General features: G+C 44.6%; 3 protein-coding genes and 1 non-coding gene across 4 annotated transcripts; all 4 read left to right on the forward strand.

The window, feature by feature from the left end:
• The first annotated feature begins 2139 nt into the window (after positions 1 to 2139).
• Positions 2140 to 4820, forward strand: LOC135824793 (uncharacterized). Its single transcript, XM_065337497.1, has 2 exons — positions 2140 to 2435; positions 4018 to 4820. The coding sequence occupies exon 2, from the start codon at positions 4082 to 4084 to the stop codon at positions 4745 to 4747; it is 666 nt and encodes a 221-aa protein (XP_065193569.1). The 5' UTR covers positions 2140 to 2435; positions 4018 to 4081; the 3' UTR covers positions 4748 to 4820.
• A 6338-nt stretch (positions 4821 to 11158) lies between these two features.
• LOC135825243 (aurora kinase C-like) lies at positions 11159 to 15009 on the forward strand. Its single transcript, XM_065337982.1, has 3 exons — positions 11159 to 11453; positions 12546 to 12832; positions 14222 to 15009. Exons 1-3 carry the CDS (start codon positions 11283 to 11285, stop codon positions 14934 to 14936), a joined length of 1173 nt encoding a protein of 390 aa, XP_065194054.1. The 5' UTR covers positions 11159 to 11282; the 3' UTR covers positions 14937 to 15009.
• Trnah-aug (transfer RNA histidin (anticodon AUG)) lies at positions 13539 to 13609 on the forward strand. The gene has a single exon. It is a non-coding gene; the product is annotated as a tRNA-His (tRNA).
• Positions 15010 to 22146: 7137 nt separating the features above from the next.
• On the forward strand, positions 22147 to 23882 carry LOC135825118 (aurora kinase A-like). Its single transcript, XM_065337853.1, has 2 exons — positions 22147 to 22256; positions 23255 to 23882. Exons 1-2 carry the CDS (start codon positions 22147 to 22149, stop codon positions 23880 to 23882), a joined length of 738 nt encoding a protein of 245 aa, XP_065193925.1.
• Positions 23883 to 24686: the final 804 nt, after the last annotated feature.

A 24686-nucleotide genomic window follows, 5' to 3' on the forward strand; every position in this document is an offset into this window, starting at 1 on the left:
TCCTGACAGCTTCAGCTATAATATTGGACACTAAACTCATTTTGACAAAAATCATCATTAGGGCCCTTTTCGCGTGGCCAGGAAAAAAATCCATCCGAGTCCATTTCTACACACCTGATGAGCCGTCTTTGTCTATACGGCGAAACGATCGTCGTGTGAAACTGCTGCTTGTTACCACTGCTTATTGTCCATCTAAATTCTCATAGTCGAAGTACATTGCTGTTGTACTGAGCCGTTCGGGTTTTCATGATTCTTGTTCGCATAGCTTCCCCTTTTATTGATCTTCTCATCTGTTGAGCCACACAAGTTGTATGGAGTATTGCTTTGCCTTCTTGAATCGTGTTTTCACCGTATTGTCCAATGGTCTTGCCAGTATCATCATCGACATGCATGAACATCTGCCATCCTCCTCATCTTAGTTGCGCTCACCTTCCCCTCCTTATGTTATTTCTCTAACTTAGAACATTCCAAGCTGGAACGCTGCTGGAGTGCGCATACAAGATATGCTAGAGCTGTTAGCCAGGTAGGTGTAGAACGTCAGTGCCGTCTGTCAGTGCCGGTGCAATGCTATCATACGAGCTGATTGTCTAGTAACTGGTGGGGTTAGTGGACAATATAGGGTAAATGGAGCTCCTTGGTCATTTCTCTTTTGAATAAATTAATCCTTGGTTCTCCATCCGATTCAATTCTAGTTAAGGCCATGAATAAAACGGGCAATGGCTACAATGTCTATGCTGAAGACATTGCTGCGAGAGTGCGACACTGAACAAGCATCGACGCTTGCCGAGGTTCAATGCAGACGAACTTCTGAGCGATTACCTGCTTGGAGCTGCTGATGGCTGCTCCTTCAAAGCTTACGTGGCCCAGTGGGACCACCTTTGATATGATAAAATGAAGGCCGTCAGCACCTAAGTGTCCTTCGCGCCCTGGATTATATGCAGGCCAGTACAGCTGTATGTCTACTCAATCTGCGGACAGCATGTGCTGTTTCGTTTTTTGTGAACTCATCAGCGCAGCACAGAGAAGATGGGGCCGAACCTGGAAGCAATGAAAATACAATTTCCTAAGCCAGATTTGAATCAGGCCCGTACGTACATGCACCTTGCCAGATCAGAGTGCTCAAACTATGACGTAGATTGTAACCATCGTTACCTCCTTTGCACCATGGCTGGTAGCTCGGCCTATTGAGCTCGTAGCTGTACTGATGAGGCCTTTATGGCTGAAACAGCTTGCTGTCTACAGCATTGGGTAGACTGTAAACTATTGTGAATTTTACATGAACAACTAAGATGGTGAGCCAAAGAAATAAATTTTAACATGGAAATTGTGGGCACAAGGTTTGCGATCGAGTCCACCAACTAATCCAGATTTTGAACAGTCAGACGTTCGACCTTGTGCTCGGCTCGATGGCGCTCGCCTTGCCAACTTTAGAATTATCGCCAATATCCAAGAACTTCTAAGTTGGAAGGCCTTTGGTTAGCGCTATCGACCAGTGCTATGGCTGACTTTCATGGCGTGAAATGTCTCAGTACTTCTTATCACTTTTTTCCTAGATTGTGCACGTTTGCCTGTTAAACATCTTGTTTTATAATAGTTGGTTGAATCGATCGCAACTTGTGCCCGAAATTGTAAATAGTTGCATATAACTAATCCAGCGCCAGGGTGGCTGCTTTTTCGAAGTTTACATGTACCAGTGGAGCGTTCTTAGAGAGGATACACTGGAGGGCGTCATTAACCAAGCCGTGCTTTACATGCACATCGCTAGGGTTTTCATTCGAAAGCGTGCGATGGGTAGAGTTGACGTGGGTCAGCCACCCAGCCACAGTTCTAGTGATTCACATGCATGGCAGGAAGCATTGAGAAAATGTAATGTTCAGCGCTGTAACACGTCTGATCTTTGGCCATCAGAATGTGTTAAGACAGGCCGAAGATACCGAATGCAGGGCGATGATATGACATACGGAATGAAACCGACCGGTACCATGTGTAAGCGATATTGATTTTAGTGCATAGGCAGTTAAGTCTGTATCGTGTGTACTTGACGTATTGCAAAGTTGTACATACACTACTAGCAAGGACGAAAAAGCACTGCACAAGTAGGCGAGCACCTACTCTTAGCTTTTGCGGATTTGGATACAATTCAAAACTGACCTTTTCCCAATGGTGAACATTGCTCAGTTGTATCATTTATCAGCAAATCGTGACAACGATTCCTTGCGTTTACTTTTATACATCATCGTCTCATTTCCCTTTACCTGGCAAAAATGGCTGTCCAAGTGTGGCCAAGGCCGATCGATGAGGCGGTCTTTGGACCCCGGGTTCAATATGTATCCGCCACTAAGACTTTGTGCGATGTCGTCCACTTTGGCTCTGGACTAGGCAGGGGGAGGTTTGGTGCCGTCCGTGAGGTCACTATGCCTATGGTTGAACAAAAAGTAAGTCATTTTCTCCCAATGGACTCGTTATGTTGATAATTTCGAAGGATTCACTAATAATAATAATGTTGCGCTTTGTTCAACTCGGATGGTGAGCCAATCAAATTATGGTCAAAAATAGGAGAAGAACAAAATGTTATGAGTTATTACTAACTGTCCACCAACGTGACCAAATCTTAGACAGTCAGGTGTGAGGTCGCCTAATGTCTCCATGCTCGTCAGTTTTGTGCCATTTTGTCACACTCGCTGACTGTATAAGATCTGGTTAAGTTGTTGGACAGTATGTTGTAGCTCGTAACATTTTATGCTACTCATTTGTTGCTCTTTGCAATAACAATAATTATAATGAATAAGCGACAATGGAAGAAATATGACAATACAGTGAGTATCGTTTATAAAGTGACCGGGTGTAACGATATACCGGCTATAATGATCGAACTCGCCAAAATCAAAATCAAATCACAAAAAAATACAGCTAAAATATCACTATACATACTATTATCGGCTATACCGATATATCGCTTATTGTGATGGGCTTCAGGAAGCAAACCATATCAAATGCACAGGAAAATATCGTATATACTGATCAAGAGTGATGATCACAAAACAATTGTTCTTCAAATTTAGTTCATTTCTTCCAAAACTGCCTGAAAAGAGAAAAAAAAAAAAAAAAAAAAAACGCCAGACCCACCAGGACTCCTCGGATCCTTTGAATTTGAAGTTCTCCCAATCCTTTCCAAATTTAATCACTTTCTTTCACCTCTGGTAGTTTCCAGGAACTGACCGTGGTTGGTCCCCTGGGGGAGGGAAAAAGACCCAAGTGCCATCAGTATGTGTGGCACGTGTTGTGAGCTGCCTTTGGAGTGAAAAACTTGTCAGCGCCTTCTAGGTTCAGCCTGGTCCCATAGCTCAGTGGTTAGAGCATTGCTCATGACAACAGGGTCCCAGGTTCGAGTCCTGGTGGGTCTGGCGTTTTTTTTCTCTTTTCAGGCAGTTCACTTCCCCGATTGATCCTTTGAATAATAATAATAATAATAATAATAATAATAATAATGACAGTGTAACAGTGGTAAAATTATTACAGGGTGCGACAGAGCTCTCGGCCATTGAAAAAAATGTTGAGTCCCCTCCACCATTACACTGCGCTCTTTAGCCGATTAGACTAGGAGTCTATCAATATCGTCTACGGAAGTGTCCTCGCAAAGGTGATTGTTGCGTGTAGGAGGGTCTAGTCGGCTAAAGAGTGCAGTGTAATGGTGGAGGTGACTCAACAGTGGTAAAATTCATTGCTTTTTACCGTTAGCGAACTCACTCATACTGCCGCGGGACAGAGGTGTCTCGTCCTGTGTAGACTCATCAGTGCAGCACAGTGAAAATCATCCTGAATCTGATAGCAATGAAAAACATAGTTTCCGAAGCCAGATTTAAACCAGACCCGAACGTACCTTGTCTGAGTGCTCAAACTGACAAGGCAATAAAATAACGAGCTTGCTATAGACGAAGAGTCGTACGCTGTAGCCGTGTGCCCCAATAACTTTCTGGGCATGTTTAAATGTGGTTTTATGCTTTGTTATTCCCGCAGGGACTTAAACGAAGACAATATCATTGTCTCAGTAGATGGTCATGCCAAAGTGATAGACTTCGGAATGGCTCGTCAGATTCCACCAGGGCAGGACAAGGTGCCATTCATCCGCGCCGATATGTACACCCATCCCCCGGAGATGAACGATCCGACCATGGGTGGCGTAGATCACAAGACCGTCATGTTCTTTCTGGGCGGTATGATCTACCGTGTCGCCGTGCAGGACTATCCATTCGCCATAGATTTCCCGCGATTTAGCATAAGTCAGCAGAATAGCGCAATAGTGCGTGGCATTAATATCGCAGGAAGTCAATACTCGGAACTATCGCCGAATCTGAAGTTGCTGCTTCGAGAGTTGCTGCTGTACAGGCCACAAGATCGGCCAACGGCAGTGCAGGCCATGACGCATTCCTGGTTCACCGACGCGCCGGATTTCGTCGAGCCCAAGCTGCAGAGTTACGTTGATAAACCGCCGCCGGTACACATTCACGACATGCCGGCACCCATATGGGTACACATGTGCCAACAGCTGCAAATCCGACCGGCAGAGCTGCTGGAGAATATCCAGCAGAAGTTCCACTGGCGGGCTATCCTATACGAGTATCTTACTCTCTACAGGAGGAACCCTCCAAGGCCTCCAAGGCCTTTAGCCGTAAAGCGGCGAAAGCGGCAAGCTTTGCTACCAACAATTCATGAAGAAGACCCAGCAGATGAGCAGGCAGAAGAGTAGCATTTAGTGATACAATGACATTCTATACGGAATATATAATGACATTCTATACATAACATTATTATAATTTCTGGAGGAGTAAACTTCTTAAATCAAAATATTTTTGTTCCAAATGCAAACTGTATTCTGTGAAGAAAAAAAAGCCGCTATCAGTACAAACTAGGGGTGAAAGTTGGCACTGAGATCCCGAGTTCGAGTACTCCAATTTTCTCCGATCGAATATTCAAGTATTCGAGTATTCTTTATCGCCTAAAAATTGCACACCAAGGCCTGAAAATCACATGATACAACCCCGATCGAAGCGAGTAGCAGTCATTTTTCTCGGGTATATTGGTTGGTGGGTCATTTGGGCTCTCTCTACTCGTGAACAAATGTTCACCACACAGTCTGCACATCAATATCTGGCGACTGCTGCTCTGACACTGCAGATATCTGTGGTAAATGCATGTACCATGTATGAACGATTACTCTGATTTATTCCGAGTACGATTATTTTTGAAAAAACCGAGCGAGTACTCGAGTATTCGGTATAATTGTTTCAGCCCTAGTACTAACATTATCTGGATACTGCTCACTCTAATTCAGGACGTTTTCAAGGCCTGTTGCAAGAAAACAAGTCAAATAAGCCGCACCACGTAAATGAAAGCCCTGCCTTGTCATTAATCATTTGCGCTAGTTTGGATTTGCATGCAAGGACATCATGCCGGGTGAGAAGCAGGTGGAAGCATGCGCGCCCGTATTGAACCGAACGCGACTATGCTACATCTTGAATTCGAATAAAGCTGTGTGGATTCCGGCTAGCGCCAGACGCCATTAAAATTGTGTCTTTCGTATAGTAGAAAGGAAAAGGACATATGGAAACGAGTTAACCCTTTGAAAGCCGATTGAAAATTTCAAAATTCTGCATATTTTCATGTTCTTTGGGACGTAACTTCAGTTCTACTCACTCAATCTTCACAATCTTGGGCTTCCTGGAAATGAAATGCGTGCACTTTCGTCCTGCTCCAGCATTTTCATTTTTCGAGTAACTCTCCACCACTGTAACTAGATACTATATACAGTCAGAAAGTGCAACAACTAGGCACAAAACTGACAGAGTACTGAGACATTCGACGTCCTGAAATCTAACTTCAACACATTTCCGTAGCGCTAACCGACAGCCTTCCCACTTGGAAGGTTCAAGGTTATGGAAAGACCAAAGAGGGGAAGGCAAGCGCAACGAAAACGAGCACAAGCTACAGTCCCAACGGAACAAAAAGAATGTCGATTGTCAAGGGACGATGACGAGACCAGTAGGCGATTTGACAAAGCGGTCTAACTACAATTCGGAGCAGCAAAGCAGCACACCACTCAACTTGGGTGGGTCGATTGTCAAGGGACGATGACGAGACCAGTAGGCGATTTGACAAAGCGGTCTAACTACAATTCGGAGCAGCAAAGCAGCACACCACTCAACTTGGGTGGGTCAAAAATATCAAAGATAAGTTAAGTGGGGGGAACCTTTGCGAGAACGAATTGTACAAGCCGAAATCTAAAATCCTACAGTACTCCTCATGCATGACATTGTGATGGACTAGTTGACTACAAAACAAGTTGTTTCACACGACGTACGTTTCGCCGTATGGTTCGTGACGGCTCATCAGGTGTGCAATTTGAAATTCGGGTAGTGAGCCAATAATAAAAGTAGAAAGGAAAAGGACATAATAATGGAAACGAGTTAAGAGTAACTCTCCACCACTGTAAATAGTGCAACAACTAGGCATAGTGCCACGGTGTGCGAGCCACCCAGGAGCCAAACAAATGCATTTACAATTTTTCACATTTTCGTGCCCATTCTGTCCGTGCGCGGGACCCAAACCTAAACCAAGTCTAGAAGCAGCCATGGGTGACGCGGGAGGGCCCCTCAACGAGGCTCTGGAATCTGTTACAGCGGAACGAGTGGGCGTTCTCTCACAGACCCACACAGACCCAAGTCAATTTTTGATTTTTTTAGGTTTAGCACGTGCTACGAGGTCGTACCTTTGATACAACATCCAGTGCTGGGACCTCCACAACAAGCCATTTCCACAGCGCTGCACACCAAATCCAGGATACCCTCAGAAACCGGCTAAAACTATGCAGCCGTTGCGTTGCCGGTGTTGGGGTGGCCGTGCACGTCGTCCGGCTCAGTTTATAAGATTATGACTATTTTGGAGTATATGCCATGCATAACATGGACGGACATTAGCTTTCCATTTTACCATGAGGGCAGATGCACCATACCATTTCGCATGGTACACTATTCTATTTCCATTCAAAATTGCTAGGCATCCTAACTTCATCCCATGGCCCAGGCCGTTTCAGGCGGCGGGGTGCGCAAATACGTATGCAGAGTGGCGTCTTGAAGTAGAGAGGACCGGGTTGCCGCGCCATATGAGGCAACGTAACTTGCTGAGCGAAGTCGAACGTATAGTGAGACTTCGTAAGTTGTTGTGAGCATGGTGCGTATGGTGGTTGGTAGCTAGGTTGGACATCCTTGAGCTCAGCGCTGGCATCCCTTGAAGCTTGCTGATATTGGTATCTCTCTCGTTGCGCTTTGTGCATGTGTGCTGTAAATTCCTGCAAATCGGTTGTTTTCTCCTGTTCCGTCACAGCCGCCGAAACAGCACGGCGGAGCAACTCACAGCTGCTGCATACATCTGTCCGTGCAGTCATAAACTTTAGGTGTGGGTACATCACCTTCCAAATGTCGTTGAATGCTGTCTTCTTGACAGCTTGCACATTCTGCTTTGAGCATGCCGCCACATACAACTTGTGCACATCCTTTTTTAACTGGCTTGAGGGGAGGAAGATGGGTGGTCGATCAGCCCTCCCATGAAGAGGAGCTGGGAAAGGTAAGCCGAATTCCTCTGCATACTGCTTTAGAAAGTCGGCACACACTTTCACAACATTAAACGTCAGGGCATTGTGGGGCCGACGTCCCGTGTTACGGTTGATGCGTGGCACAGGTCCGCAGTTTTTCAGGTGGTTTAGTACTTCAAAGTATATTTTTCAATACTCTCTGCGACACGTCATAGATTTGCCTGAATGCCCCGGCGCATACAACCTCTCCGCGGAACGAATAATCAAATGCTGCACGTCTTCTCTTTCCTCGCTGAGCGTCGGAGCGTGGGTACTCCGCCGACAACAGTACTCCCATCAACAGCATATCCTTTTCTGCTTTTTCTAGTCCTCTCATCGTAAGTTGGAAATCGTCCACTTCACTGGATGGGAACTTGCTGAGGTCCAGGTCCAGCTATGGGGTGTGTGCAGTGAAGGTATGCCACTCCAGATGAACTACCTGCTTGATGAAACAGACACAATCGGTCCGAATGGTACACGCAGTCATGGTGCCAACTCAGTTGTGAGCCTGTTACATCACGTCTTTCACATGTACGGCCATGGTGAGCAACAATGTGTCCTCCGTGCAGACAACTGTGCAGGGCAAAACAAGAACCGCACAGTGCTGTCCTATATCGCATGGAGGACCATTGTGGGTCTGCACAAGAAGATCCTGCTTTCATTCATGATTGCTGGCCATACACGTTGCTTGGTGGACGGTTGCTTCGGGCTCCTCAAACAGCGATATGGGAAGAGTGACACCTACACCCTACCCCAGCTATCAGAAGTAGTCAACAGCTCGGCTGTCTGCAATGCTGCCCACAGTGGAGGTGTACCGTGGTATAAATGGGACGAATTTTTCGACCAGCACTTCAGCAAAGTCCCCGGTATTTCGAAGTACCACCACTTCCTGTTTGATGCCGACAAGCCGGGAGTTGTCACTGCATCCGTTCTCGTGGACTCCGAGGAAACTGCTGTCAACATCCTCAAGTGCGATCCCGGCACTCTGTCGCAGACAATACTGCCGTCTGCCATTCCTCTTGGTGGCATAAGTGATGACCGGGCGCAGTACTTGTACAAGGAGATCCGTCCGTTTGTTGCTGACCCGTACAAGGGCGACCTCTGCCCACAGCCCGTACCTGCAGAAGCCCAGATGTCGGATTGACTTACACAGGAATCTGCATGACTCTTGAGGAACAAACAGGGACATAAGAAGCTTATGATTCACTGAATGCCATGGTTTTTTTAAAATTTAGCTGAGTTATTCTTGCCATTACGAACCGCTGTCAAATAATCTAGTTCCCATTAATTTATCAGCGGTTTACTCAGAAATTACCTTGAAACGCAGTTACAAAAATCACTATAACTCTGGTTTGTATTGACATTTTTTGGAACGGTTTTTTGCACAGCAATCCTGACAGCTTCAGCTATAATATTGGACACTGAACTCATTTTGACAAAAATCATCATTAGGGCCCTTTTCGCGTGGCCAGGAAAAAAATCCATCCGAGTCCATTTCTACACACCTGATGAGCCGTCTTTGTCTATACGGCGAAACGATCGTCGTGTGAAACTGCTGCTTGTTACCGCTGCTTATTGTCCATCTAAATTGTCATAGTCGAAGTACATTGCTGTTGTACTGAGCCGTTCGGGTTTTCATGATTCTTGTTCGCATAGCTTCCCCTTTTATTGATCTTCTCATCTGTTGAGCCACACAAGTTGTATGGAGTATTGCTTTGCCTTCTTGAATCGTGTTTTCACCGTATTGTCCAATGGTCTTGCCAGTATCATCATCGACATGCATGAACATCTGCCATCCTCCTCATCTTAGTTGCGCTCACCTTCCCCTCCTTATGTTATTTCTCTAACTTAGAACATTCCAAGCTGGAACGCTGCTGGAGTGCGCATACAAGATATGCTAGAGCTGTTAGCCAGGTAGGTGTAGAACGTCAGTGCCGTCTGTCAGTGCCGGTGCAATGCTATCATACGAGCTGATTGTCTAGTAACTGGTGGGGTTAGTGGACAATATAGGGTAAATGGAGCTCCTTGGTCATTTCTCTTTTGAATAAATTAATCCTTGGTTCTCCATCCGATTCAATTCTAGTTAAGGCCATGAATAAAACGGGCAATGGCTACAATGTCTATGCTGAAGACATTGCTGCGAGAGTGCGACACTGAACAAGCATCGACGCTTGCCGAGGTTCAATGCAGACGAACTTCTGAGCGATTACCTGCTTGGAGCTGCTGATGGCTGCTCCTTCAAAGTTTACGTGGCCCAGTGGGACCACCTTTGATATGATAAAATGAAGGCCGTCAGCACCTAAGTGTCCTTCGCGCCCTGGATTATATGCAGGCCAGTACAGCTGTATGTCTACTCAATCTGCGGACAGCATGTGCTGTTTCGTTTTTTGTGAACTCATCAGCGCAGCACAGAGAAGATGGGGCCGAACCTGGAAGCAATGAAAATACAATTTCCTAAGCCAGATTTGAATCAGGCCCGTACGTACATGCACCTTGCCAGATCAGAGTGCTCAAACTATGACGTAGATTGTAACCATCGTAACCTCCTTTGCACCATGGCTGGTAGCTCGGCCTATTGAGCTCGTAGCTGTACTGATGAGGCCTTTATGGCTGAAACAGCTTGCTGTCTACAGCATTGGGTAGACTGTAAACTATTGTGAATTTTACATGAACAACTAAGATGGTGAGCCAAAGAAATAAATTTTAACATGGAAATTGTGGGCACAAGGTTTGTGATCGAGTCCACCAACTAATCCAGATTTTGAACAGTCAGACGTTCGACCTTGTGCTCGGCTCGATGGCGCTCGCCTTGCCAACTTTAGAATTATCGCCAATATCCAAGAACTTCTAAGTTGGAAGGCCTTTGGTTAGCGCTATCGACCAGTGCTATGGCTGACTTTCATGCCGTGAAATGTCTCAGTACTTCTTATCACTTTTTTCCTAGATTGTGCACGTTTGCCTGTTAAACATCTTGTTTTATAATAGTTGGTTGAATCGATCGCAACTTGTGCCCGAAATTGTAAATAGTTGCATATAACTAATCCAGCGCCAGGGTGGCTGCTTTTTCGAAGTTTACATGTACCAGTGGAGCGTTCTTAGAGAGGATACACTGGAGGGCGTCATTAACCAAGCCGTGCTTTACATGCACATCGCTAGGGTTTTCATTCGAAAGCGTGCGATGGGTAGAGTTGACGTGGGTCAGCCACCCAGCCACAGTTCTAGTGATTCACATGCATGGCAGGAAGCATTGAGAAAATGTAATGTTCAGCGCTGTAACACGTCTGATCTTTGGCCATCAGAATGTGTTAAGACAGGCCGAAGATACCGAATGCAGGGCGATGATATGACATACGGAATGAAACCGACCGGTACCATGTGTAAGCGATATTGATTTTAGTGCATAGGCAGTTAAGTCTGTATCGTGTGTACTTGACGTATCGCAAAGTTGTACATACACTACTAGCAAGGACGAAAAAGCACTGCACAAGTAGGCGAGCACCTACTCTTAGCTTTTGCGGATTTGGATACAATTCAAAACTGACCTTTTCCCAATGGTGGACATTGCTCAGTTGTGTCATTTATCAGCAAATCGTGACAACGATTCCTTGCGTTTACTTTTATACATCATCGTCTCATTTCCCTTTACCTGGCAAAAATGGCTGTCCAAGTGTGGCCAAGGCCGATCGATGAGGCGGTCTTTGGACCCCGGGTTCAATATGTATCCGCCACTAAGACTTTGTGCGATGTCGTCCACTTTGGCTCTGGACTAGGCAGGGGGAGGTTTGGTGCCGTCCGTGAGGTCACTATGCCTATGGTTGAACAAAAAGTAAGTCATTTTCTCCCAATGGACTCGTTATGTTGATAATTTCGAAGGATTCACTAATAATAATAATGTTGCGCTTTGTTCAACTCGGATGGTGAGCCAATCAAATTATGGTCAAAAATAGGAGAAGAACAAAATGTTATGAGTTATTACTAACTGTCCACCAACGTGACCAAATCTTAGACAGTCAGGTGTGAGGTCGCCGAATGTCTCCATGCTCGTCAGTTTTGTGCCATTTTGTCACACTCGCTGACTGTATAAGATCTGGTTAAGTTGTTGGACAGTATGTTGTAGCTCGTAACATTTTATGCTACTCCTTTGTTGCTCTTTGCAATAACAATAATTATAATGAATAAGCGACAATGGAAGAAATATGACAATACAGTGAGTATCGTTTATAAAGTGACCGGGTGTAACGATATACCGGCTATAATGATCGAACTCGCCAAAATCAAAATCAAATCACAAAAAAATACAGCTAAAATATCACTATACATACTATTATCGGCTATACCGATATATCGCTTATTGTGATGGGCTTCAGGAAGCAAACCATATCAAATGCACAGGAAAATATCGTATATACTGATCAAGAGTGATGATCACAAAACAATTGTTCTTCAAATTTAGTTCATTTCTTCCAAAACTGATCCAGTGTTGCCTGGATGCATCTGGCAGCAGACGTGATTGAGAGAAAAATCTTTCCTGTATGCTGTAAGCAGCCACATGTACACGTGGCTGCTTTTCATGCTTTTTTCCGGCATGTACGCATCATTTCATGCACAGTCATGTGCCATGTGTCAGTCATACAATGCAAATCGGCTATAGTGATGCACCGGATATAGTGATAAATTATCGAAAATCAAAGGGGCACGTTATATCAACTATTTACTGTACAAAGTTGTTTGAACTAGGTTTTGTGCACTCGTCTTTAAGAAGTAATATTACTATGTGTTTTCAGAGAACCGAAAATACCAGCGGGTGTATATTACAGTTTCCTTCCCTCTTTTGTTGTGTACTTAGCTTTGTACATGCGTAAGTTAGACCACTACGTTTTTGTCACTTATTGGATTTGCATGCTGTTTTCTCATGCAGGCAATTGTAGCCAAGACTATGATCTATAGTGGGTATCCGCAGTTAGAGGAAGATGTGCTGCGGGAGTGTCAAATTGGATTGAAGTTGCGCCACCCGAACATCGTTGCTTGCTTGGGAGCCATGCAGACGGATGTCTGGGCAGTCCTGTTTCTGGAGCGCCTAGATGGCTCCTCTCTTCATGATTATATCAATCAGTGGGACGATCTCAGAGAAGATTTACTAAGGGGCGTAATTATCCAAGTCCTTCAAGCTCTGTATTATATGGAGACTGCTAAGGTTGTCCATCTGTAAGTGTAATAATAATAATAATAATAATAATAATAATTAAAAAGCTTCCGTGGAGATAAAAATGTAATCAACGCAATAAATAGAGTAAGCTGCGCACTCAGTACAAACACCATAAGCAAAACTTGTTTTCATGTATAATAAATAAGCTTGTTCCTAAACGTTTTCGTCGCCATCTCATCAGAGGATTACTGGCAAATCAACAAAAGCTCTTAACTCAATATATATACGCACAATGCAAGTAATAATTTAGACCCTAACTAGCGCGATAAAATGAGAGCTGAAAGAAACATTACACCATTCAACGATATCAGGTGACAACAAGTTTTGCTTATGGTGTTTGTACTGAGTGCGCAGCTTACTCTATTTATTGCGTTGAATAATAATAATAATAATAATAATTTGGAAAGTATTGGGAGAACTTCAAATTCAAAGGATCAATCGGGGAAGTGAACTGCCTGAAAAGAGAAAAAAAAACAAAACAAAAAACGCCAGACCCACCAGGACTCCTCGGATCCTTTGAATTTGAAGTTCTCCCAATCCTTTCCAAATTTAATCACTTTCTTTCACCTCTGGTAGTTTCCAGGAACTGACCGTGGTTGGTCCCCTGGGGGAGGGAGAAAGACCCAAGTGCCATCAGTATGTGTGGCACGTGTTGTGAGCTGCCTTTGGAGTGAAAAACTTGTCAGCGCCTTCTAGGTTCAGCCTGGTCCCATAGCTCAGTGGTTAGAGCATTGCTCATGACAGCAGGGTCCCAGGTTCGAGTCCTGGTGGGTCTGGCGTTTTTTTCTCTTTTCAGGCAGTTCACTTCCCCGATTGATCCTTTGAATAATAATAATAATAATAATAATAATAATAATAATGACAGTGTAACAGTGGTAAAATTATTACAGGGTGCGACAGAGCTATCGGCCATTGAAAAAAATGTTCAGTCCCCTCCACCATTTCACTGCGCTCTTTAGCCGATTAGACTAGGAGTCTATCAATATCGTCTACGGAAGTGTCCTCGCAAAGGTGATTGTTGCGTGTAGGAGGGTCTAGTCGGCTAAAGAGTGCAGTGTAATGGTGGAGGTGACTCAACAGTGGTAAAATTCATTGCTTTTTACCGTTAGCGAACTCACTCATACTGCCGCGGGACAGAGGTGTCTCGTCCTGTGTAGACTCATCAGTGCAGCACAGTGAAAATCATCCTGAATCTGATAGCAATGAAAAACATAGTTTCCGAAGCCAGATTTAAACCAGACCCGAACGTACCTTGTCTGAGTGATCAAACTGACAAGGCAATAAAATAACGAGCTTGCTATAGACGAAGAGTCGTACGCTGTAGCCGTGTGCCCCAATAACTTTCTGGGCATGTTTAAATGTGGTTTTATGCTTTGTTCTTCCCGCAGGGACTTAAAAGAAGACAATATCATTGTCTCAGTAGATGGTCATGCCAAAGTGATAGACTTCGGAATGGCTCGTCAGATTCCACCAGGGCAGGACAAGGTGCCATTCATCCGCGCCGATATGTATACCCATCCCCCGGAGATGAACGATCCGACCATGGGTGGCGTAGATCACAAGACCGTCATGTTCTTTCTGGGCGGTATGATCTACCGTGTCGCCGTTCAGGACTATCCATTCGCCATAGATTTCCCGCGATTTAGCATAAGTCAGCAGAATAGCGCAATAGCGCGTGGCATTAATATCGCAGGAAGTCAATACTCGGAACTATCGCCGAAACTGAAGTTGCTGCTTCGAGAGTTGCTGCTGTACAGGCCACAAGATCGGCCAACGGCAGTGCAGGCCATGACGCATTCCTGGTTCACCGACGCGCCGGATTTCGTCGAGCCCAAGCTGCAGAGTTACGTTGATAAACCGCCGCCAGTACACATTCACGACATGCCGGCACCCATATGGGTAGACATGTGCCAACAGCTGCAAATCCGACCGGCAGAGCTGCTGGAGAATATCCAGCAGAAGTTCCACTGGCGGGCTATCCTATACGAGTATCTTACTCTCTACAGGAGGAACCCTCCAAGGCCTCCAAGGCGGCGAAAGCGGCGAGCTTTGCTACCAACAATTCATGAAGAAGACCCAGCAGATGAGCAGGCAGAAGAGTAGCATTTAGTGATACAATGACATTCTATACGGAATATATAATGACATTCTATACATAACATTATTATAATTTCTGGAGGAGTAAACTTCTTAAATCAAAATATTTTTGTTCCAAATGCAAACTGTATTCTGTGAAGAAAAAAAAGCCGCTGTCAGTACAAACTAGGGGTGAAAGTTGGCACTGAGATCCCGAGTTCGAGTACTCCAATTTTCTCCGATCGAATATTCAAGTATTCGAGTATTCTTTATCGCCTAAAAATTGCACACCAAGGCCTGAAAATCACATGATACAACCCCGATCGAAGCGAGTAGCAGTCATTTTTCTCGGGTATATTGGTTGGTGGGTCATTTGGGCTCTCTCTACTCGTGAACAAATGTTCACCACACAGTCTGCACATCAATATCTGGCGACTGCTGCTCTGACACTGCAGATATCTGTGGTAAATGCATGTACCATGTATGAACGATTACTCTGATTTATTCCGAGTACGATTATTTTTGAAAAAACCGAGCGAGTACTCGAGTATTCGGTATAATTGTTTCAGCCCTAGTACTAACATTATCTGGATACTGCTCAATCTATTTCAGGACGTATTCAAGGCCTGTCGCAAGAAAACAAGTCAAATAAGGCGCACCACGTAAATGAAAGCCCTGCCTTGTCATTAATCATTTGCGCTAGTTTGGATTTGCATGCAAGGACATCATTCCGCGTGAGAAGCAGGTGGAAGCATGCGCGCCCGTATTGAACCGAATGCGACTATGCTACATCTTGAATTCGAATAAAGCTGTGTGGATTCCGGCTAGCGCCAGACGCCATTAAAGTTGTGTCTTTTGTATAGTAGAAAGGAAAAGGACATATGGAAACGAGTTAACCCTTTGAAAGCCGATTGAAAATTTCAAAATTCTGCATATTTTCATGTTCTTTGGGACGTAACTTCAGTTCTACTCACTCAATCTTCACAATCTTGGGCTTCCTGGAAAGGTCTCCACGAGAGGAAGAGACTGAGGTTGCACATGATGACCAGGACGCCATATCTCTAGCGCCGGAGAGCAGCGAACTAGCGAAAACTGCTTGAAATGCGTGCACTTTCGTCCTGCTCCAGCATTTTCATTTTTCGAGTAACTCTCCACCACTGTAACTAGATACTATATACAGTCAGAAAGTGCAACAACTAGGCACAAAACCGACAGAGTACTGAGACATTCGACGTCCTGAAATCTAACTTCAACACATTTCCGTAGCGCTAACCGACAGCCTTCCCACTTGGAAGGTTCAAGGTTATGGAAAGACCAAAGAGGGGAAGGCAAGCGCAACGAAAACGAGCACAAGCTACAGTCCCAACGGAACAAAGAATGTCGATTGTCAAGGGACGATGACGAGACCAGTAGGCGATTTGATAAAGCGGTCTAACTACAATTCGGAGCAGCAAAGCAGCACACCACTCAACTTGGGTGGGTCAAAAATATCAAAGATAAGTTAAGTGGGGGGAACCTTTGCGAGAACGAATTGTACAAGCCGAAATCTAAAATCCTACAGTACTCCTCATGCATGACATTGTGATGGACTAGTTGACTACAAAACAAGTTGTTTCACACGACGTACGTTTCGCCGTATGGTTCGTGACGGCTCATCAGGTGTGCAATTTGAAATTCGGGTAGTGAGCCAATAATAAAAGTAGAAAGGAAAAGGACATAATAATGGAAACGAGTTAAGAGTAACTCTCCACCACTGTAACCAGGTAACTAGTGCAACAACTAGGCATAGTGCCACGGTGTGCGAGCCACCCAGGAGCCAAACAAATGCATTTACAATTTTTCACATTTTCGTGCCCATTCTGTCCGTGCGCGGGACCCAAACCTAAAACAAGTCTAGAAGCAGCCATGGGTGATGCGGAAGGGCCCCTCAACGAGGCTCTGGAATCTGTCACAGCGGAACGAGTGGGCGTTCTCTCACAGACCCACACAGACCCAAGTCAATTTTTGATTTTTTTAGGTTTAGCACGTGCTACGAGTTCGTACTTTTGATACAACATCCAGTGCTCGGACCTCCACAACAAGCCATTTCCACAGCGCTGCACACCAAATCCAGGATACCCTCAGAAACCGGCTAAAACTACCACTCACGTTTCACTACTGCCTAGTACTGAATCCTACTTCTTGACACGACTCAAACTTGAAAAAGTCAATAAATCCACGTCAACTACAATAATCAAGCCACATACCTGCAACGTCAGAGAGGGTGCTGGCAAAAGTTCTGCTTCGCCCGCCGCCGTGCAGCCCAATACGTGGTTCTTTAACGTGATTTTTGTACTTTTTTGGACTTGGAGCAAAATTCTGCACACTTTCGCGTGTTTACATGATACGACAAGTTGCGCACGGTCTGCTTACATTCAAATCCAGTGCTGCCAACAAATGACAGCGTGCAACAAAAATCTTTCCTTGCAAGGGCACATTTTCGGCCATAACTCTTGAACGGCTGGTCAGATCAGGACACAATTTTCAGAGCATTTGCAGCTATTCATGGTCTTTGAACTGACGTAGCACTCAATATGAATTTACAAATTCGATTTTTCAGCGAATTTTTGTGTAGTCTGCCACCTTAAGAGAAACTCTCCACCACTGTAACCAGATACTGTATACAGTCAGAAAGGGCAACAACTAGGCACAAAACTGACAGAGTACTTAGACATGGTTACAACGATGGAGAGTTACTCTTAACTCGTATACAATAATGTCTTTATCCTTTCTAATGAGTTTCTACATTTTTTATTGGCTCAACATCCGACTTCCAAATGTTATTTTGTTTTGTTTTTGTTTTTTGTTGTTGTTTATTTGACGTCGAAGATTCTAACGGGCAAGTTGCCCAATAACAAGAAAGCGAAGGCCAAGAAAATAATAATAATAAAAGAAATAACCGGGGCAGCAGAAAATGAATAATAGCTTTAAGGACTCATGTTTGCCTCGCCTCCTCGAGGAAAATTCACCTGACCAGGTTCAGTAAAAAATGTGTGTTATTGTGTTTGATCTTGTTTTAGTATTGTACGTTTGCTCGCGTCGACTGTATGGGATGAGAGAGTAGTGAGAGATAGGTACGAGCAGCCACTATAGCATCCGTTCCTGCGCATGTGGACGTAGGACGTCAGGGTGTGCACATACCAGGAAGACCATACGTTTGAAGCATGGGTCACCACAAGGTGATAAAATTCGCGCCGGCGCGACATCACGAGTCGGAATCATATTACCAGGTGATATGCATGGGGACTCTCTGAACATAATTATTCATGCAAAACGATGAGGCGCACATGAGAACAATGTCTACGGGAATGCTGATACAGGAGAGTGATCATGAATATCTGCAATACTGTTTCCAAGAGATACACCAAAGGCCTGGGCCTATCGAGTATTTTTACACCTTGAAAATGAATTAAAATGCAAACATCGTAGCAGAAAATGCATAAAGCTAACCGTGAAGACTTACGCGATGGCATACGCTGAGAGTCAAGCAAGAGATGAGAAAAACGTATTCTGCAGGACAAAGTAGGTATGTTAATGATCAGCTGTGCATGCACTGCCAAACGTTACTCCAAACCAGTCTGTGTACAATGCGATACCAATGGTAGATACATGATTGTACATGTATGCCAATCCTGGCTTGGGCAGCTATGGCGTCCTTATGTGTAGGGAGTACGGTCTGGCTTCGAGTGGCGTGCTGCTGCTGTTCAAGCCTCGTGAAAGAATACTCACTCAAGTCAGGTCCTGAATTGGCTAGTTATTTCGTACCATTTACCCTTCGCGTCTGAAAGTGTCATTCAAGTTCCAAACTCTTTTCTCCATTGTTTTTTTACCTCGGCGCGGGCTCGAGGATGGCGGGAATGAAAAACCCCTGGCCACGTCCACTTCCGGTCGAAGAGTTTGGCGAACCGACCAGGTTTACTTCTGCTGGTGTACTTTACGACGGTGCAATCCAGTTTGTGCCAGAGCCGCTTGGAAGTGGGTCATTCGGTGACGTCTACGAGACAACAATTTGTGGCGTGGGAAAAGTAAGTTGAGACTGTCCATATCCTTCATAAACATCCCCATACGACTCTCTCTCTCTCTCTATGCCCACTCTCTTTCTATCTCCCCCCATCACTCAGTCTGTGTGTCTGTGTGTGTCCCTCTCCCTATTGCTCCCCCATCTATATCTCTCTCTCTAGCTCCGTGTCTCACTCTCCCCGCTCATTCTCTCTCACTCTCTCTCTCTCTCAAGCATTCTCTCTTGATCTCTCCTTCTCTAACTACCCATTGATCTCGACTTATCGCAGACTCTGTCTGATTGTTTCTGAATGCTTCAGAATCTCACTTAATATGGAATTATGTCTTCTTCATTTTGGGAGAGCTTAGGCGATTCACTTGTGCAGTCAAGATGGCAGCAATGACTGCTCTTTTTGGCGAAGTACAACAAAATATATCAACAAATTAATACTCAAAGGGTAAGCAGGATCCTTCCGCCTATTGAGAAAAGAAGGAATTCTCCCTCCAGTACACGCGCTCTTTGGCCGCACCCGTCACACCAGCAATATGACTCCAAGAAATTTTTAGATGCTGAAGAGCCTTCACTGATGAGACCTTAGAGAGGTCGCTATATCAAACAATGGAGGAAGTCCTGTTTATCAGTATTTCCAGCTTACTTGGGTTCATTTTCCTGGTGTGATGAGGTCGGCCAGAGAGCGAATGTGCTACAGGTGGAATATGATAACTAACTAATAGCCAGTGATATGGTTGCCTCCAGGCTTGCGTGGAAAGTAACTTACAGATCCTATTCGGTACTCTGTACATGCATTGTGAATTGAGCGCCTGGTTGAAAAGGTTCGCTACTGACTGTGCCCAGATTTTCTAACAGTGTGACTATGAAAATGTATCGCCAGCAATGCGTAAATGATAAGTCTTTCAAGGTCAAACAGGGGTTTCGGAGAAAAGAGGTTTAAGAGTGCGATCACTAGAACAATCGATGCCGACTTAACACCATGGAACATCCATAAAAATGAATAATTAGATTTGCGCTATGACGCAGTAAATTACGCTTTGCACTGCTGTCATTCGCATCTTTTAGATTTGCGCCATGATGCACTCATTCACACATTGCTTGAATAATCATAATATGAACAGATCCCATATTGACCGCATAAGCAAATCATACAGGGGTCATGCACCTGTCAATGATCGTTAACCAGAGTTGCTTGTTGATGACGTACTGAGGCATTCCTGAATTGGCACATTCAAAGGCTTGACGTCTTCTCTAGTGTTGTCGATCCATCTCTTGTGGGGTCGTCCAGGGGGGCGCTTGAAGTCCGAAGTATTGAGGGCTGAGCACAGTGCCTTGTAAGAGGCCGTGTCTGGTCCTTCAGGGGCAACGTGCCCCGGACACAAGAGGCGGCGCTCTATACATGTTTGCGAGATGGGGGCTTGGTTGGTCTTTCTTGTTGGATATGTGTGTGCGCACTTTGCTTTATGAGTATATAAACCAGTACTGATCCAGATGTACTTATTACTGATTTCTGGTGATCGCTTAGTGCGTGAAACTCAGAGTTTGAAACACTTCTTTCCGTCCTCTTATTTTTAGAAATAACAATGTATAAAAGATGGGATTTTCAAACGTGTTTTAGATGATCGTCAGTGAACCTATATTGAATGGTGATTACATGAAAATAATCAATATTACACGGAGTATGTCCTCACACAATGCTTCTATAGCATGACTGCAGGTTACACAAGTCCCCATTGTAGTTCCGTCTACTTAAATCTCTGCAGAGTCACATTAGAACTTTGTTTATTGAATCCAGACGTTTTGGGCCTGTACAAATTTCGTACCATCACTGGTGCATTTAGTCAGCCCATACTCTGAGTTGGATTAGCAGCAGACGACTAGCGGTAACGCTGCTTTGTGCAGATGCACTCAATTGCTGTCCTGTTCGCTCTTTCTTGTTCCTGGTCTGTTGTACGTTTACACTGCTTGTGCAGAGAGTTGTGGCGAAGACCATCCGATATCTGGGCTACAGAGAGTCCTACACGGATACTGTCCGAGAAGCGAGCTTGGGCTTGCAGTTGCGCCACCCAAATATCGCTGCCTGCTTAGGCGCAATGCAGACGAAGCTATACGCCGTCTTGTTCTTCGAGCACGTCCACGGCATTGAACTGTTCGAGTGCATGAAAACCATAGAGTATAATGTGGAAAAGTTTTTAAAAGGTATATCCGTTCAGCTTTTGGAGGCCCTGCACTACATACACTCCGCAAGCGTTGTCCATCTGTAAGTACTGGATATAGCGATAGTAATGTTCTTTTCTTTGACAAGAGATACAAAATAAATACCATAATGGTCTCACCAGAGGGTAGATTTTCCTTGTGAAGTTCTGTCCCATCTACAGAAGAGCGGTGTCGAGGGGCAACGCGTTAGAGTCGGCACAGGCTCTATAATCATAGTTTTCACTCCCTAAGTATAGACTCCCATACATTTTTGATATACCTAAGCTGTCATAATTATAGTCCTTAAAATGTCACTCCCTTGCTGTATTAACTGCTTACATTTGACTCCGTTTTAGATATTGAACGCATGTTTTTGTTAGTCGTGATGAATCTAATATTGACTTCGTACTTGGTCAGTATAGGAAATAAAACCTCGTTAAAGACCTCGGCTTCGCCTCAGTCTTTTACTCGGCCTTTATATCCTATATTGACCTCGTACTCAGTAAATATTAGATATGTATTGCAAGGCCACCTGACATTTGAGAAAATTTTGTAGGTGCCCTGTGCGACCAGATTTCAACGGTGTTTGATTTTTTGGAACGAAACAACAGAGCTGATGCGTTATTCAATCTGCGGACAGTACTGTTATTTCCTTGCTGGACTCATGAGCGCAGCGCAGAGAAAATGAGGCCGAAGCGTATAGCAATGAAAAATTATTTTTACAAAGCCAGATTAGAACCAGGCCACACGTACCTTGCCAGAGTGCTCAAAATGAGACGTCAGTGAGATCTGCATAACGCAAACAAAGGCACGACCCCACACGAGACAGCGCAACTACTGCAAGAGCAGGAGCGAAATACTCAATCTTCGGACAGAACTGTTTCGTTCTTTGTGCGATCATCAGCGCAGCACAAAGGAAATGCTATAATGCAGTCCCCCGCTCCTTTGATGTTTTGGATTCAAAAAGCATCAAACACTCCTACCAACAAAATGGCTACGTGTTTGGTCATGCAGCGTCATTCTAGGTATTATGATGTCTACAACCCCAAGCACCGAGTTGTCGTGATTGTTGTATGTGGTGCTAACTTAGCGCCATGGCGGTTAGTTTGCCCTACTTACCATGTACCTCTTCACTCGTCGAATGCGGTCTGGATGGCCGAAACAACTGGCTTTTACAGCACTGGGTAAACCCAAGGACATCACCACCGCTACCCACTCTACAAACGTTGGCCTACCTCAGCCTGGGTAGAGCCCAGAAGGACAGGGTTGCATAGACGTTGAAGCCGCTGCAAGTCACACCAAAGTGGAGAGGATTGATAAACCAAACGAACATTTCTTCAACTAGAAGAGTTATTCTGTCCAACGAACTACTATTGTTGTTGTTTCAGGAATTTAATCATGACCTTCATTAGTAAGAACTCAGATGACTTCCATTGGTTTTCGCGATACATAAGCAGTCAAATATTCTTGCATATTTCACTCCTTAGCGCTATATTGACTGCTTATATTTGCTTACTTATGGGTTGCACAATTGAACGGTGCCTAGTGCAGCATGGTCACTGTATGAGTAGGTGATGGCGCAACGGTTGTGCAATCATAAAACCGGGATTCATGAGGTAGTCGTTCTGGAATTTGAAATACCGACTTTTTGCCGTTATAGATCTAATATTGACTTCGTACTTCGTCAGTACGTATAGGAAATAGAAGCCTCGTAAAAGACCTTAGCTTCTCCTCGGTCTTTTACTCGGCTTTAATTCCTATATTGACCTCGTACTCAGTCAATATTAGATAAATTAAAAAGTTGTACCATAGAAAAATGTGGGCACAAGATATGCGAACGACTCCACCAAACCTTGACTTTCATGCGTAGAATGTTCCAGTACTCCTTGTCAGTTTTGTGCAAGACTGTGCTCGTCTGAAGGTTCAAAATCTGGTCTAGTTGGTCGACTCGAGCTCATAACTTGTGCCCACATTTTGCGTTGTTACAATTTTTTCTTCGGCTCACCATAATGCTAAGAGAGTGATAAAGTTACATTATTATTAGGTACTGGTATAACTGTTTTCCATATCTGTCCGCGTCTTTGTTTCATGTTCACAGAGACTTGAAGGAAGATAACGTGATGGTGACGTCTAATGGCCACGCGAAGATCATCGATTTCGGCCGTGCCGTGTGCCTACCCCCGGGCGAAAATGTCATGGTCCTAAGGAATTTGATGTTCGCACATCCACCGGAGATGAATGATGAGTCCATGGGTGGTGTAGATACCAAAGCTGACATGTTCTTTCTGGGAAGGCTGCTATTCAAGGTGTTATATGGACTGAAGCCCTTCGGAGATATCGAACATCTGGGTTGGAAGGCACAGAATTGGGCAATATACCGCGGCATCGACACAGATTCCATATATCCGGACCCTGTGTCCGAGTCGTTGAATGATTTAGCCAGCAGGCTGCTTAGCTATTATCCTAGGTACAGACCTACGGCTGCTGAAGCACTCAAACATCCTTGGTTCACTTCTGATCCGGGGTATGTGTACCCACAGCTAAGGACCTTCCGGCAGAGTCTGAACCAGAACTCCCAGATCAATGAGTCTGCTCTGAAGGCCTTAAGTGGAGAGATCGGAGTGCACTCTGAGGACTTGCGACCGGAGATTCTGGGCAAGACCTCCACATGGCAGTCTATACTGTACGCATCACGCACTCTGCCACGCCGCAACCTCGTGCTCTAGAAGATGATATCAACGTGACGTCATCTGGCCTCGCTGTAATGACCATCAGCACAAGCGTTACAGGGGTAATCTTGTCCTTAGCTTAATAGAACCATGATATAACTCACACTAGATAATGCACTTAACCATGTATGCACACCTACACATAAACTGCACTTGGCGTAAAGGAGCATCTCTCCAACAGACAATCGAGCGGATAATCATTCTTGTTACGGCTTCGGTTATACTGTGAGGATCCTATTGTATTTTCACCTGGAGTACAAGGGAGTCTCCCATCGTATTGTTGATATTAATTTTATTCTCTACTTTTCTCGCACGATTGTTATGTTGGCGCTTCTAATTCTGTCATTCCATTATACGGTTTACAACTGACGATAGTCTCAATGCAGACTCTGACAATGCTACATCTCCCTTACACCTGATGCCCAGTGATTTCTGCCCTTCTAAATGAACGAGTTATCGTTATTAACTTTCTTACTTTGCGAACTGTTAAAAAAATACACGTGGTACCAATATTCGCTTGCGTGGCTCTAGGATACGAAGACCAATAAAAGGGGAAGCTATGCGAACAAGATTCATGCAAAACCGTAAGACTCAGTAAAACAGCGCTGTACCTCGACTATGACAATAAGCAGCGATAACAAGTTGTGTGGAACGTTGCTTTGCGTCCATCGTGGTGTGACCGTAATGTCCAGTGGTCTTGCCCGTATCGTCATCGACATGCATGAACATCCACCAACGTCCTTCACAGCTGAGAATTTCATCTCGGACATTTGAAAGTGCGTTTCGTTATCACCTTTAGAT

Source organism: Sycon ciliatum, chromosome 9, assembly GCF_964019385.1.
Source record: "Sycon ciliatum chromosome 9, ocSycCili1.1, whole genome shotgun sequence".
Lineage (NCBI taxonomy): Eukaryota > Metazoa > Porifera > Calcarea > Leucosolenida > Sycettidae > Sycon > Sycon ciliatum.